Source organism: Phaethon aethereus (genome assembly GCF_964289735.1).
Source record: "Phaethon aethereus genome assembly, chromosome: 2".
In the NCBI taxonomy this organism is placed as follows: domain Eukaryota; kingdom Metazoa; phylum Chordata; class Aves; order Phaethontiformes; family Phaethontidae; genus Phaethon; species Phaethon aethereus.
In genome coordinates, this window is record NC_138582.1 from 52,952,230 (window position 1) to 52,969,068 (window position 16,839).

At 40.1% G+C, this 16,839-nt stretch overlaps 1 protein-coding gene across 1 annotated transcript in view; it reads left to right on the plus strand.

Moving 5' to 3' along the window:
• Window positions 1–16,814, plus strand: part of OSBPL1A (oxysterol binding protein like 1A) — a gene marked incomplete at both ends in the record, with an annotated part of 75,301 nt that extends 58,487 nt beyond the window's left edge. The window contains 11 exon segments of the mRNA XM_082015430.1: window positions 1,971–2,046; window positions 3,601–3,735; window positions 4,053–4,150; window positions 4,843–5,025; window positions 5,530–5,637; window positions 5,728–5,817; window positions 6,063–6,189; window positions 9,521–9,637; window positions 10,408–10,531; window positions 12,979–13,069; window positions 16,712–16,814. Coding sequence (XP_081871556.1) covers window positions 1,971–2,046; window positions 3,601–3,735; window positions 4,053–4,150; window positions 4,843–5,025; window positions 5,530–5,637; window positions 5,728–5,817; window positions 6,063–6,189; window positions 9,521–9,637; window positions 10,408–10,531; window positions 12,979–13,069; window positions 16,712–16,814 — 1,252 coding nt within the window.
• Between the last annotated feature and the right edge of the window lie 25 nt (window positions 16,815–16,839).

A 16,839-nucleotide genomic window follows, 5' to 3' on the forward strand; every position in this document is an offset into this window, starting at 1 on the left:
TCCTGAGTTGTTTCTAAAATTGACATCTGGAAGGCAATTTTTGCATTCACAAACCTTTCCCTTAATCACAGGGAGTGTGTCAAGGTTAGTAGGCCTCACGTCTTGGCTGCCTGTCATTTTTCCACATGTCCTTACTTGCCCCTGGGATCTTTCTTGGTGGCAGAAAACTGCTTTGTTTCTTCAGTTTGTGTGTGTTATATGGAGAAAAGAACCGACTCCTGTATCACGTTTGGCTGACATATATGTAAGAAATATGGATGAATGGCTGAAACTGAATGCCAACTTTCAAGTAATTAAACAAATTGAATGGAGGGACACATTAACTTCAATGCAAATCTAAGTGTTAATATCTAAGGAAAGCAACCCCTATGTATACTTCAGCAAACTTGAGGCACGTGAGTGTGTTTCACTTGCAGAAAGGCTTTCTTAAACACAAATACCCACCCTGCTAACTGACTTCATTAAAGGATACACAGAAAAAATCAGTCTACACTACAAGTGAAGGAAAGACTGAATACTTGGTGGACACTGTCCTCTCCTGGACATCTGTATCAAAGCATCCACAGAAGTATTTTATACTTAATATTATTCAAGATGGTCTGTTTCATGAAATATTTTCGTATCAGTGGAAAATCAGAATAGGGAGTGAGTGATATCATGTTGGTCAATTAAAATAAATCCTCCTACCTACTCATCCCTTGCATGGGAGCTGAGTAAAACAAGTCAGTGTTAGGCTGTTAGCTACTTGCTGACAAAACATAGTTTGGTACTGTGAGGAGTTCAGGTATATGACTAGGTTTTTGATTGGATGGAGCTTGTTATATTTTAAGGAGGATTTTTTGGTTTTGTTCTTTGAAAACTGACGCATTGTCCCTGGTTAAAGATGTTTCAATAGCAGCTAAGTATGGGAGGTAACACAGCAAGTAGTGCTACTGAAACTAACAACTTAGGCTGAATATATAATTTTTTAAACATTTTTTTTTTTTCCTCTTGGCAATGTTTTTGTGTGTCAGAAAAGTGAGGTGGAGGAGGCAGCTACAGCCTGTTCACACTCTTTAAAAAAGGTATTGCTTTAGCTGCTTTGAGGGGAGACAAGATCTTCTTGGTTAGGGCAACACGATCATTTAGGCAGAGTTAAATAAACATTGAAACTCAAATAGTTCATACAGTTTGAGTGAGCTGTAGGTAATTCTTAGCTATTGAGAATTTTTTTCATTCGTAATAGCTTCATGATCCAAACACGAGTTTTAGCGTTGTTTTGGACAAAGGGTTTTGACCTATATTTATGCCTTTCTATAGGTAAATTAGATTAATAGTTGAGCTGGTCAGTAGCAGTAAGAAAAGCGAAGAAAATCTGTGTCTGATTTCTTGTAAAGCTGAGCAGTACAGGCTGTATTACACCGCCTACATGTTGATCTTGAAAGTATGTTTAAGACTTGCTTCAGGATATGTCAGCCCCCTGTAGAATGGGCTGCTGTGTTTTCTGTTCTTTAATGATACTGCTTTTCTGTTGTTCCTGAAGGCTGATTTTAATAGGCAATAAACGTCATGGCCCTTCATTGTCAGTATACGGGTGACTAGCAAACAAAAACTGCACTATTTAACCTTCAGATCTGTTCAGACATAGTGAATGTACCTATGTACCTACTCAGAAACAACATACTTTTTCTCTGAGACACAACTAAATCTCTTAACGGTGCCATTGTGAAAACACTGTTCTGACAACTGATGTAGAAATTCTCTTCCACTGCTCTTAGGCAAAATGAAGGGAATGGTTCTGGTTTTGGAGGAGTTTGGGTTGCTGTGCAGGTAAAACGGTTTAAGTCCTTCAAAGTAGCACTGTTGTTCCCCCTTGGTTTTAACCTAAAAATTGGAAAACTGTTACTTTCAAAACAGAATATTTGTGTTTCTTAGTTGTGGTTAGTAATGGAAAACTTTCCTTCTGCTTTCTTCCCTGTTCCTTTCTGCAGAACAAGCTTGCCATCTCCAATGTTTTCCAGAAATGATTTCAGTATCTGGAGTATCTTAAGAAAATGCATTGGAATGGTAGGTGATCAGAAAGCTATGATAAAAGATGTGAAGTAGTTTATTTTATTTGAGGCCCAAATGAAAACTTGTTGGGGAGAGGGTTTGGGGTTTTTTTTGTTGTTGTAAATTTGCTGCTTATGCTTTATTTGCTTGTACAACTTGAGAAGATAAGACTTGGTCAGAGCAATATTCCTTCAATAAAAGCATTTTCTCTTGATTTTTAACCCTTAAAGTACTTGGTGGTAGAAAAAAAAAATTTTACTTTGACTGTAGAAAAAAAGCAAAACCAAAAAAACTACTTTAAATTTGTTCTTCTCCCTTCCCCTTAGTGTCTCAGTCTTTCCACCCATGGTGTTCCTAGCCAGGTGGAGGTTAGCTGCTTGGCACATCATCTGCTCCCAGCTAAGGGTGAATTTGGAATAGTTCTTCTCTCCATTGGAACTGCAGTAGGCTGAACATACTTTCTGCCAATAAACCTCTATCAGCCTGTAACAGTAGCCTGCAGGAGGGAATGTGTGTGTTTAGTCACTGTTGTTTTCTTCTCCGCCCCTTGCTGTAGTTAAAAACAGCAGCAAGCATTGAGATGGAGAAATGCTGGGGAATGCCTGTATGAGCAGCTCCAAGTCTTCTGAGCTGTTGTGAAGCATCTGAAGCTTCTCACAATGGCTTTAGCAAAAAAGTGTTATAACCTTAAAATGCAGTGAGCAGATTGAAAGCCTGTTGTGCGTAAGATGTGTGCAGAAAAAAAAAAATCTATAAAGGTCTTGATTCTGGTTTGCATAAATTGCTGCACAGAAGTTGCAGTTGCGGAGGGGGGGCACGGTTGGAACTTGGAGTGGATTGTACCAAAGTGTTTGCCAAAGCTGTTAGTGCCAGGTGCTGCTATTGTGGTTAAGAACAGTGCTATTTACTATGCACATTGCCATGGTCATATTATATGCTTTTAATTTGCTACTGCAGGCTGTTTAAACCATTGCTGTGTTATGCGTTCAGAGGCCGTGCTTTTTAAAAATGGGAAAGAGAAATAAAGAGCATCAGAACTGTAGGACGACTTTTAAATTTTTAGTTCTGTTACAAAAATTCCTTTTTTCTTCAGAATACAGAATCTCTGTTTTTACTCCTGTGCCGCCATGTTTCCCTGTCCTTCCTCATCCTCTTTCCCCGGCCTGCCCACCAGCCTCCAAAAAGAGATAACATGTTTAAGTAATTAGATGGCCTATATCTATTTTAAGAGTAATAAATAACTTGGTCTTTAAAAGGGCCCTTAATATCTCATTCCATTGTTTCATCTCACCTTCTTAATAATACGTTTGTAGATAGGAAGTTTGCTTGATTGATGTTCAGTTTTCTTTTTCCTTTAAAAGTAGCCTTAATGTCAACACAGATAGGCTTATCAAGCTCATAAGGGATGTACAGGGTTTTTTCCTTTCAGCATTAGCGGGGCCAGGTCAAGCACATTGCATTAGCACTAAGAGCATCATTTATTTTTGTAATAAGCCAATTACACTTGGGTTACTGCAGGTCAGTATATCTAATCATTTGTTTTTAACACAAATTTCATTTGTGCATCAGGAGTTGTCGAAGATCACAATGCCAGTTATATTCAATGAGCCACTGAGCTTTCTGCAACGACTTACAGAGTATATGGAACATACATACCTCATCCACAAAGCCAGCTCACTTTCCAGTACAACTGAGCGAATGCAGGTACTTTGAATGTGGTAATTTGTGCTAGCTCTTGATGAATGTGTTGGGATTTTCTTCTTCATAGATAGTCTCATTATAGGAGGAACTCCTGTAATTTGCTGCATGTCGGATTCTCTTACTCATTATCCAATTTTGCTTATCTAGGAAAATGTTTTGCTTTTCATAAGGCTTGCTGCTTTAGCCTTTTGATGAAAACTGTTCATTTCTCTGCCTTGCAAACAGAACTTCGCTGTGCTATTTCAGACGAATCACTCTGTAGGTACTTGATAAAGACTAAAATCCAGGAGATAACTGTGTACTCTTACTCCTCTAAATAGTGTGTTGCTGCATTTGCTGTGTCTGCTGTAGCCTCACAGTGGGAACGTACAGGGAAACCATTCAACCCATTGCTTGGAGAGACATATGAATTGATCAGGTAATGAAAAGAAGATGCACTGTGAAGAGTGGAGAGTGGTGTTCTGTGTAACTGATATTTCATTAGACTTGTCAGGTGGCTTGCAGACTGCTCTTCGGCTTGTAAGATTCAACCCATTCTCCTAGAAGCTGCTGCAGGTGCTTGCAGTGCATGTTCAGCAATGCGCCTTTCAGTGAAGTGAAACTACTTAACTTTTCAACTCAGAGCAGGCAAATGAAATTCGCCAGGTTTAAAAGCAAGTCTTATTTAGAAAAATGAATCTTTTTTTTTTTTTCTGAAAACATACATAAGGGAGGTGTTAGAATTGTAATATTCATTATTACAGTGTCATTATTACAGAGTGTCCAGAATGCAATAGTCAATGTTAGTCTATTAGGGCAAATTTTTCTCTCAGGTGAGGTTTTGGCCTATATTTATGTGAAAGTTTGAGGTCACTATCAAAAGTAAACATATAAGCTGATCAGATTTGGTAGTTCTTGTTACCTTTTTATGTTATGTCCCCAGTTACTTAGAATGAAGATGTTCTGTGTATTAGTTGATCTGTCTTTGTTTTATGCTAGGGCTTTAACTAACTTTTGCACTGAGTACAGAAACTATGCATGGGTCCAACTATCTGTTTCACCCTGGGGAAAAGTGCACCTTCACTATACTTGATGTGTAGATACATGCTTTTGCTTATCTTTATTTTGCAGAGAAGATCTTGGATTTAGACTTCTGTCAGAGCAAGTTAGCCATCATCCACCAATCAGTGCTTTTTTTGCTGAAGGTTTAAATAATGATTTTGTGTTTCATGGATCAATTTATCCTAAACTCAAATTCTGGGGCAAGAGTGTGGAAGCGGAACCAAAAGGCACAATGACTTTGGAGCTTCTTGAGTAAGTTGATAATTAATAATTGCATAGGCACAATGGCCACATCCATGATGATTAGTGTGCATTAGAGTCTCATGGCTTAGGAATGGACATGTCTAACGCCTACATCCTAATGTTTGATGGCAGATCACTTTGAAGGGAAAAGGGGATGAGAAAATGAAAGGAACTGCCATCATTTCTCCTAATATGCTGCATACTAATAATAGCAGTAGTTGGGGCTTGTGTCTGTATGTTCTGAAGGTGCCTGGATGTCAGTCCTAATCAGATTAGCACGCTTGAGTCCTGTTGGCTTTCCTCATGTCATTCAGTGCTAACAGTGACTGTGCTGAAATGGCTGTTTTAAGGAATTGATAAAATCAGTAGCAATAGGTTAATAAACTTCTTGGGTTTCCTGACTTATTGCCATGTCCATTTCAAGACTTGGTGCGATTTATAGATGATGGCTTGCTGCAGGAGTGACATACAGTACAAAGATACAGTATTTTAATTTTTATTCCCCTCCCTTAGACACAATGAAGCCTACACATGGACAAATCCTACGTGCTGTGTGCATAACATTATTGTGGGCAAACTTTGGATTGAGCAGTACGGAAATGTGGAAATAACTAACCATAAGTAAGTTAAGATGTGAGTGCTTTCACTTGCTGCAAGTTTGAAGAGGAAAAGCATTTGGAAGTAATTAGTGCCCTTTTGTTCTGCCTTTAGAACTGGGGAGAAATGTGTACTAAGCTTCAAGCCCTGCGGCCTCTTTGGGAAGGAGTTGCACAAAGTTGAAGGCTACATTCAGGACAAAAGGTAACAGCTTCACTCCTAACAGGAAACAAATGGCTGCCCTCTCTTTCTGATGGCAGCTGTAGAACTGAACACCTTTAACTGTCTGTCAAGGGCATGAACTAGCAACAGCAAGGTTATGAATTGTGCAACACCAATAATAGAGTTTTAAGAGTTGTTCTCAAAAGTTCTTCTTTCAATTATTTTTGTCTGAAATGCTGAAATAAAGCTCTAAGTTCTTTTGTAAACTTAGTCCTGTTTTTTGACAGCAAAAAGAAACTTTGTGCACTGTATGGGAAGTGGACTGAGTGTTTGTACAGTGTTGACCCAGCTACATTTGAAGCTTACAAAAAAAATGACAAGAAAAATGCAGAAGAGAAGAAAAGCGGTAAACAGGTAAATGTACTTAATCATGTAAAGAGTTGGTATGTCAAAAGCATAAGACAGATAAATATTTTAGTAGCATTTAAGAGCATTAAGATTTCTTTCCACTTACTGTCTTTTTCCTAGTAGGATACAAAACTGATTGGATGAGTACCAGCAGTAAGGGATAAAATGCTTCCTCTCTCAAGGTTTCATATTCAAAATTCCTAAAATTTGGAGTAATCTAAATACTGGCTGGTTTGTTACCTACCTCTTCCTCCCAAGTCACATGGAGGAAATGGCATATCCATTAGTTGGACCATGGTTCTGATCATGTATGATGACATTTATATTTTAATAGGAGGATTTGGACTCCTAGAGGCAGTGTAGACTGGTTTCTCCTCTGGATAGAATATCGTATTTTCCAGCTTTTACAAGGAATTTTTGTATTGCTTGCTGTTAAATTTTCACAACCATAGAAACGCTTGCTTCCTCTCTCCCCCATTGCAATATTTTTTTCTCTTCTGGAAAAAACCCCTCATTCTTAATTCTTCCAGATTTCTGGTCAGCAGTATGCTTTTTGTTTAAGGCGAATGGTGATGGTGACAACATACAGCTTGATGCAGAACAACCACTCACGTAGTAGCTTAAAACAGGGATTGTTCCCCTTTGGTGACTGGACCCAGATTTTTTTGTTGGTTTGGGTGGTGTTAGTTTTTATACTTAAGGAAAAGGAGATGGAGAACTCTGAAAACAGTTACTCCTGTGCAGGTTCAGATTGTTGCTGTGTCTGAGATTGCTCCAGTGCTTGTCATCAGGAGAGTGCTAAAGCACTGGGGATTACTGCTTCTCTTCTAGTCTGAGGCTGTGAGCTCTAGGGAGAAGGAGCAAAGGAAAACATCACCCTGTGCCTTTGTTCAGCTGTCACTTTGCATTTTCCAACAATGCTTAAGATGATCCTGGCTTTTCACTTCAAAATGAAGCATCCTGTTGCATAAAGCTCAAGCTTCACTGTTGCTCTAACTCTAGAAAAGAGCGCTTTTTCTACTCATTTAACAGAACTATATCTGTGTATAAAACTGAAAGCTAATGCCCACTATGAATCAGGTAGTCTTTGAATATAGTATTCCCACTGCCCCCTTGTGTTTGAGGAGTTGATACTGTTTATGTTTTTTGAGCATCTAGGTGAGCCAAGTCTCATGTATAATGTCTGGATGTGGTTTGTCGCTTCATGGTAGTGAAGAATTCATTCAGGCATGAGAGTATATGGCCTTTCAAACTTCTCCTAATTAGAATTCTCAGATTTATTTAGTTGTTTTCCAACTATTCCTTTGTGCTGCATTGCTACTAATGAAGAATCGCTTCTGTCTCCCTTTTAGGGCATCTGCATGGCTCCAAGTCCTTTTGCAAATTGGCCCAGATTTTTCCCGGAATCCCTTTGATTTTCATAGGGTTAAAACTTAAGGAAAAATAATTTTGCAGGGAGCTAGATAAGCCTTCATGTATACAAAGGTGATATTTTACCAACATCAGAAGAGTTATAGTAGACCTGGGGTTAGACCAGGATGGTTCTGCTCTGAATTAACTAGAACCTTTTTTAAATCAAGATGAAGCATTTTGTGCTGAAGAATTTGAAGAATTTTCAGTGCAAATATATGGAAGAGCATAATACAAGGCAACAGCAACTGCCCTCATATGTGCCCTGTTTACAGACACCAGAGGTCTTGCTTTGGCAAAGTCTATTACTACCCTCCTAGCAATATACTGAGAGATTGAGTAGCACTGAGCATAAAATATGCATCATTGTGGCAAGAGCACATGAAAATCCACTTTTTACTTAGTTCTTTGTAATTCTTAAGGCATTTTTAAGATTATGTATCCAGCAAGGCACAAATTGCAGTCTGTATTATAGCCTTTCTGTAAAAGTTGGTTTGGAGTTTGACAATCTGCTGTTGAAGTGTCTTTGTCTTGATATAAGGAAATTTTTCTGATTTGTTCTGCTTCAAATTCAGCATTCCTGAAAGATTGATCAATGTCCTTTAAAGGACAGAATGGCAGGTTGCCAGCACGGTTCAGATGTAGTCAACTAAAAGCCCTGTTTATCTTCCTAATAGCTGAGCGACTGAACCTGGTCTGCATGTTGTTCTGGTTACTTTGCAACCTGTTCATTAATAAAAGCACTGTACCCAAGTGCTCCACAGTGAAGCAGAATTCTTAATGCTTCCTAATTTTTTTGGTGGCATAACACATGGATCATCTCAGAGGACAACAGAGTCGAGTTTGGGTACTGGATTTTTTTTTTTTTTTTTTTTGCACTAAAACATCAGTCTGTGTTATCTGATGCAACCATCAGAGAGCAAAGCTTATTAGCAGCAGGATTAAAGCTGTTGGCATGTAGCCAAAGTACTTAAAGCATTAGTTGCCTTTAAGTTCAGCGTTACTCTCCAGTCATCTCTGAAACATGCTGCTGTTTTTAGCTGTTGTAGTGACACCCAAGTTTTTTGGGGAGAGCTGTATTCATTGTCTAAATGGCTTTAGTTCAGTATTCTAACATACGCTCCTGTGGTGGAGTTAATGTCAGCGGCATTGGACCCCAGCTGCTTTAAAGCTGTACATAAAAAGGGTGATGGTTTAGAAGTAGTTCAGGTCACATCTACACTGTGGCCATCAGTTATTCTCTACTGCTCTAATAACCCTGCGTGGATTTTTTCCCTTTCTGGGAAAACTGTTTCACAGTGCTGTGGCTGCAGCTGCCTCGGGCCATATATGTCAGCCTGATACAGGATACCCTTCCCAGAAGTAGCAGCTAATCTAGGATATTCATTTAACGTTTGCAGTTTGCCATTTCAGTAGTGTAGTGGTCAATGGAAAGGAAGGTTCCTCTGAGCAAGACAGCAGTAGCGTAGGACTTTCTGTTGCGCACAGACTGAGGACAGCATTTGCATTATGTGCTGGCGTTTTGTTGATGTGGAAGGATGAGGAATGTGACTTCTGTTCTTCAACTTCAATGAAGCAGTAATGGAGTTAAATATCAGACATGGAATTGTTTGTGTTTGAGGAAACAGGACATCTCTGTGGTGGAAAAATTGACATTTCTTAATGCTTGAACACACAGATTGTATCTGTGAAGATGTTGATGCAAGAAACTGTTGGCAGTCTTCCATTGGGAGGGAATTGGGAATATGTATGCTATGTTAATGCTGTTATCCTTCTTGACAAGCATCTAGAAAAGTTTCTTTGTTGCTGAAATTATTTACTTTTGGTCAAGGAAATAATTTTATGTAAAGTTCCAGGGTTGGAATGCATGTGTGTAAATGGTTTATGACTCCAAAGAATGTCTCTTTTCTTTGTGTACTGCCTTTAGGTGGGCAATACTGAGGAACTAGATGAGATGCCGTTGCCAGATTCTGAAAGCGTGTATGTTATTCCTGGAAGTATTTTGCTATGGAAGATAACTCCAAGACCTCCGAATTCAGCACAGGTCAGCTGTGGTTCCGCTTATTGAAAGCGTGTGCTATCCTGTTATTCTGTATGTTCAACACAAAGCAAACCCTTTTGTTGTCTTTTTAATTAACAAGTCTGGATTTGCCTGTTTATTGCAAAAAACTTTCTCACTACAATTGTAACCCTATAATCTGAGGCTGGAGGGATAACTGCCACGGGCATGACTTCAGAGTTAGCAGAATTTCACTGGAAAATGGGATGTTTCATGTAGCTAGCGGTATAGGGGCTTTCCCTACCTCTTCTCTCCAGCCTGCTCCCCGCACTGAGGCACCCACCTTGTGAGAAGTCTCTTCTTAAGGGCTTTATTAGAGGACAGACCTTTCCTAGGAGATGCTTGCAAAGCCTGCATAGCACGAGCTGATGCAGAAAGGGCTGTGGAGCTGGAGAGTCAGCGGTGGAATACAAGGGTATGCCTGCAACTGGAAAGACAAAGAATTGGAACAAGAAAGGGTGCCCTCAGTGAGTTAATCAAGGGGGAAATATCTCTACAGAGATAGGGATAATACCAGTAGGACTGGAAAAAGAAGGTAAGAGGGAAATAGTGCACTGAGTAATTTAAGCTGGCCTGCTTAAACACTCTGCCTGACAGTGCAGTTTTGCTGGTATCTTGAGTATTCCTATCTTGAGTGATTAAACAATGAAAAAGCCACTTGGATATTTGCTTTTAGACAACAGCTTTCTTGTATATTAAGACTAGCAGCTGGAGACATCATAAAGTCACCTTTTATCTTTGTCTCTGAATTTCAGATGTATAATTTTACTAGCTTTGCTATGGCTTTGAATGAGTTGGACAAAGAAATGGAGAGTGTCATTCCCAAAACTGATTGCCGACTACGACCAGATATCAGAGCCATGGAAAATGGAGAAATAGGTAATTTCAGTTATTGGCAAAGGTGTTTTTATTTTTTGTTAAAACTGAGGGACTGGAAAAAAGTAAATTCCACATTCAAGTTGTTAGAGTAAGTAGCTACCATAAAGATACATTCCTCCCTGCTGCAGGACAGTAACTCCTTAATACAGCTTTTTGCAGGTTGTGCTATGCTTCTAGTGAAAGGTATGTCACCCACCATGTCCTGGGGCTGCTCAGGATGGAGTGAATTTTCTTCATAGCAGCCCATATATGGTGCTGTGTATGATTGGTGACCAAAGCAGTGTTGATAACACATATATGTTATATGGGTTGTTGTTATATGCTTTTATGGTAAATATTGCCCAGCAAAAGCTGGGCAATATTTGCACAGTGCCTTGTCTGTTTCTGGGGTTGGCAAGAGGCTGGGAGGGGACATGGCCAGGACCGCTGACCCAAACTGACCAGAGATATTCCATACCATATAACATCATGCTCAGCAGTAATTTGTGTGTGGGGGCAGAAGTAGCTGTTGCTTGGAGACTGGCTGGATACAGGTCTGCTGGTGGAAGGTAGTAAGTGATTGCCTTTGCATCACTTTTTCCTCCTTTGTTTTCTTTCCCTTCTTCTATTAAACTGTCTTTACCTTGACACATGAGTGTTTTTTGCTCTTTTGCACTGGGGTGGATGGGAGTGAACAAGTGGCTTGTGGGTGCTTACTTGCTGGCCAGGAACCCACCACACCACCTACTTGCTTATGTTCTTCCATATAAGCAAATCTTAAACCTCACAATGCTGTGCTTTTTATTTAGCTTTGGGCCCTCTGCTGTGCTCCATAGTCAAGTCCTAGAATTGGAAACTAGTCTAAGGAGAGAGTCTCTGAGCATTGAAGGGAAGTATTTGAGAACTTTTCAGTTTTGTTTCCATCAGCCTGATGCAAAAGGAGTATTCTGATGTGCCAATTCTGAGAAATGCAGTCTAAACTATTTAGATGAAACTGCAATGCCAAAAGAATACACTTCATGCAAAATTATTCTTCAGGGGGAGTTGAACACTTCTGTTATCCTAGAATAGTGAATTAGAAAATACATTCTGAGACTTTCAGTGAGTAGAAATAGTGTGCTTTTAGAAACCTATTAGAGATTGTTACTGTAGATGCCGTAGAGTGGAAAGTGTCTTTTAGTCTTCTGACATGTGACTTGGTGTGAAATACTTTGATATTTTTGGTGTTGAACAGCCTTCCCCTGGCCCTTTTTTCTCCTTTTTCTTTGGCATTTTGCATATTAAAGCAGGATGGCCAGCTTTGTAGACTAAAAGCATGGGGACCCTTGCTTTCTCTTGATTGCTAAATGATTGGGGTAGGTCGTTAAACCTCTGATTCAGTTTCACCTATGTAAGAGGGCAATGACTGACTAATTCTGATAAATACTCTGAGCTGTAGGTATGAAAAACAGTGACACTGGCATAATACAGTGCAGTTGTACTTGTGTAGATTTTTGTTTCTCAGAAGCCGATAACCACTTCATTGAGGATTTTAGAAAAGCAGATCAGTGAATTCCCACAACCAGTCTATCCTGCCTGTACGATTCTTTTGTGGCCAGCAGAATGGACATACTTGATACAGAGCATCCCCATTAATTTGTCTGTGTAAACTTGGAAGTGCAAATAACTGTGCTGTTAGCAACAGACCATATTTCTTAACTATACTAACAGCATAAAGTTTCTCTAGCAGATAGACTGGTAATATGCAGGATAACTGGGAATGGCTGATAGTCTTCCAAAAATTACTCTCAACTCCTTCTTTCAAAGATGTTTATGAAATGCTTTTTGAGGATTCAGGTATGAAAGAGATCGCCCTTCACCTAATCTGTTTCTTAGTCTGATTTACTTCTCAGAGCTTCTGATCATCCTTTCTGCCAAATAGAAGCAACTGTCCTGCTCATTTAGGACCATGACCTGTGCCACCTTAGTGCATTAACAAAAAAATGAAGGGATGCTACAGAGAGACAGTTCTTTGTGGTTTGGAAATTAATGTTCAAAACCCCTGTTGTTCAGGAAATAGGCACTAGTAACAACTTAAACCAAACTTTAACAAGAAGCAGGTGGCCAGACTTCTGAAATACATCCAGCATATCTCGGTTTCCCTACTGAAAAAAATTCTAGGTATGCCACCTCCCCTAGCTCACATTTGCTGTCACGTAAACATGTTTTCAGGGTCCTCAGGCCATGGATAAACAGATTTAACAGTCTGAAAGACTGGAATTCCATTGGCTAATCTTATGCCACAGCTGGCCTGGCTTTGCTCTTAGACTAAACCAGAAGCTGTTCTGTGTTTTGTAAAAGACTTTTTAAATGGACAACTTTTACTACTTCCCTTGTTTATTTGCTGGGTCAGATGGAGTAATGTCCCTCTCTTATATTACACTTTAATGTCTTCTGTATTTTTATTTGTGTATTTTTATTTTTTCAAGATCTAGCTAGTGAAGAAAAGAAGAGGCTAGAAGAAAAACAAAGGACTGCCCGCAAAAATCGTTCAAAGTCAGAGGAAGACTGGAAGACAAGGTTAGTGTGCTTGCTTCTATGTGTAGTTATACAAAGGTTTTGAACATTCAGGTTAACTGCCAGTCCATGCCGGTGATGTGCAGTGTTCTGTCAGCATGAAGAGCTGACATCAGGTTTGGTAGTGCCACTGTTGTACTTGCAGATTTGGTCCCTGCAGGCTGTAGTGCTTCTAGAGAGAAGTGTCAGGCTTGCTCTCAGTTCCTTCCCTCTCACTGCTTGCACACCCGTGTTCAAATGCAAACTGTGCTGTCTTTTCTGAGGACCTTTTTGTTCGGACATGAAAAAGATGTTGCCGCTGACAACTGCTTGTAAGGACTGTTGTTGCTGATTAATTTATAATTGCCTCAAACTTGCATGCTTGGCCAAAGGGAGGAGGAAATACTTCCTCTGGTGAATTTGATAGCTTATTGCCCATGAGTTCTCAGATCAATTGCTGTGTGCTGGCAACACTGTATTCCCACTGTGTACAGTTATTCTCAAAGTTGGTGAAATGACTTTACCACACAGATATCCAAGTCATTGCCTCCCTTCTGAGAGCTTTACTAACTACGAAAGTTAGAAGAGCTAATGGAAAAAATAGCTTACAAGGGATCTGCCAGAATGTTGAGTGTTTTCTTTACTATGAGAGGGGTCAGTTGGGAGCTCTTAGACATGAGCTAAGTAGAAACCATGAAAACATGACCAAATGAATCTAGTTTGACTAGACAAGGTCTGTTTAAAAGTATAGTAATAAATTGGCAGTCTCTTCACAGGAAAAAAAAATGGTAGGGCTAAACTCTCTAAAAGTAAGCAAGCTTAATCTCATTCCTGTTAACTAGCTATTAATACACCCAGACACTGTGGATTAAATATGTTTAAAATGTCTGTTTGTAACTATAGATCACTTTTTTTCTTTTTTTCAAATGAAGTCACCCATCATCCCAGAGTCCCAGGTTTGCACATGTCTGACTTTGTCTTTTTTCCTGTGCCTGCTCTCCTAAAGTGTTTGGTTTGTTTGCCCTGAGACTGATGGAAAATAACATCTTTGTAATGCTTCCAAGTAAACATGTTAAGTGCTGGACAGCCTTGCACCTCCCTCTTCCTTTCCTGAGTTCAGAGTGGTTCTAGCTCTCACCAAATACTTTCAAAGCAAGGGATGGTGTTATTCAAGGTGCCTGAAGGTAGAGCTCAAAGCACCTGAGGTTGGCATTAGAAATTGGGGAATTCCCAGGGGACAATTCAGAGCAGTGGGTTTTGGGGTGCATAATGAGTGCAGACACCATTCACAAGATTCTTTAGTTGCTGTGTTGACCTGCTCAGCACTTGCCTGGGCTATCATTTAAGAACTCTTTGTTTTCCAGGGTAATTCTAAAGCTTTGGCAGAAATTTCATAGTGTCTGATCTCTTTAGTAGGAATGTCAAGTGTGACAGCCTCTAAAGGATGACTATAAAGTGTTGTGGAAGAGTTGTGCTTTGGGGGAGAAAAAAAATGCATACCGGTTCCCAGAAGGTCAACTGTAAGGTCTTAATCTGCAGTGGAACATTAAACTCTGATGTAAACTACAGCCATTTTTTCGCCACAGAAAAGCAGGCTCCTTTGTCTAGTAGAGTTCCTCCCTCACAGACAATTCTCTAAAGTGCCTAGTGATTTTTTTAAAAATTATTTTGAATCCACTTTAGAAGTGGGGTCTTGGTGTTTCTGAAGAAGTGATTCATGTTGAACACTTAATGCTTTAGAGACTGACCAGTAGTCTCAAGTCTTGAGTACAAGACTAGCTCAGTTCTGAAACGCAGCAGTGGTCTGTTGCTTTTGATGAAAATCAGTCCCCTCCTTCCCCCATCACTCACTTGGCTAGATTATCTGATTGCTTTGGGTCTCCTATGTCTCAAACATAGTTCTTCCCACCTCCTTTCCCCTTCCTATTGAGATATGTGGTCACTGGAGGGAGGAGCACATTGGCCTGACCTGTACAAGTGTTGTAAGACACACTAGTGAGGCATTGGATGGTAGAATTCTTTTATGTGAGAGATGAGGTGACTGTGCTTACAGCCCTGCCTCTTTGTGCTCTGGAATGAGCTGCTATTACCTGTGAACTAGGAGGTGAACTAGACGGATGTGTGCACACACGCACCAGTTACTTTGGAAAAGCCGACTCATCCTGTGTGGAGGTGATGCAGTAGTGAACCATGTGCAGTACAAGGGTTGAATGACTTCTATCTTCTGTTGACTTCAGTTCACTTAACCAGGACAGCAGGAGAACCACTGAAGTGTTCAACTTACCGCCATGAAGACAGTACAAGGCATTTCTTCCAATATGCATCTTGAATCTTTTGAGCCCAGCAAGGCTTGCCTATTGGCTGCCCTGCTTTGTAACACTGCAGTACTGGTGGCCTTTATGCTTTTGCTTTTTAAAGAGATTGTCATATTTGGTCCAAATGTGATTTAATTTCTGTTCTGAAAACTTACGGTACCATAGAAAAGAAGAGCTGAGTTAAAACGAGCTGCCTTGCACATGCATTATTTACTTGCATGTGTTTGCTGCAGTGAGGCATCTAAAGCAAGAACTGGCTTTTGTGGCCTGTGAAGAGGTGAAAAGAAGCTGTAGAGTGTGTTAACCACAGAAGCAGCTTCTAGAGAGCTGACTTGTGCCGTAAACATGGCTGGGCAAAATACAAGAAGCTAAAATGCTAGAGATCTGGTACTGTGCAGTGTGCTGTTGAGGCCCAGACAGAAAGCAGTGTTCGGTAACATACTGTGGGATTGCCAGGAACGGTGTGGGAGAGGAGGAGGAAGGACTTAACTTCCGTGCCGTGGTGATGTGAGAGGGTTATACTCGCCACTGGGGGATACTTGCCAGTAGTATGGCCTTGTAAGCACACCTTATTTTACAGCTAGATACGCCCCCCCCCTCCAAAGGTTATATACACATGCAGATGTAATCTGTGCATGTGTATACACAGAGCCTCCAGGTTAGGTAGGAGGGGAGAGGGAAGGAAAGAAAGAAGGTGCTAAACTTCAGGTTTCTACCAACAACCAGCTTAGTAAAAGCTTGCAAGTAACTCCATGCAGATGGAATGAGTTTTCTGGGCATTCAGTGTAGCCTCCCAGTGCTAACAGTGTAGTGCAACACAGTTAAATTGCAATAAACCAGGACTTCTCCTGCAGCCTGTGGGTGATAATTTATTTACACTGAGGGTAGCTGGCACACTTATTTTGAGTTAAGTGCATTGCAAAACAAAAGCAAGGGGAAATCTAGATCATGGGGAAATAATGTTTTTCTGTTTTCAGGACTGCAGTGCTTGTGGTGTTGACATGTCTTGCAAAAACTGTTACTGCTTATGCATGCCAAAACAATTGTTCACAACTGCTTTGAAGTAAAACTGTACCTGTCCTTTTTTATGCGATAGTCTTGACCACTTCCAGTGACAAAACACTGGTGTCAGTAATTTCACCTAGGAGATGTTTAAGCAGTGTGGTGAATGGGGAGCTCTAGCCACTGAAGATTACTTTAAATTCACTTATGAATTTAAAACCAAGGCGGCTCCCGCAATCACAATAATTACTTTAAACAATAAACTGCTGAAGATGCAGCAAAGCAGTTTTGAACGTCTATAAAAGTGTGTGTTAATAGCTTCACTAACATGTTGTGTGTTTCCTTGCAGATGGTTCCACCAAGGCTCCAATCCCTATACTGGTACACAGGACTGGCTTTATTCTGGCAACTACTGGGACAGAAACTACTTTAACTTGCCTGATATTTATTAAAATGCAATAAGGAGCCTGTGACTGA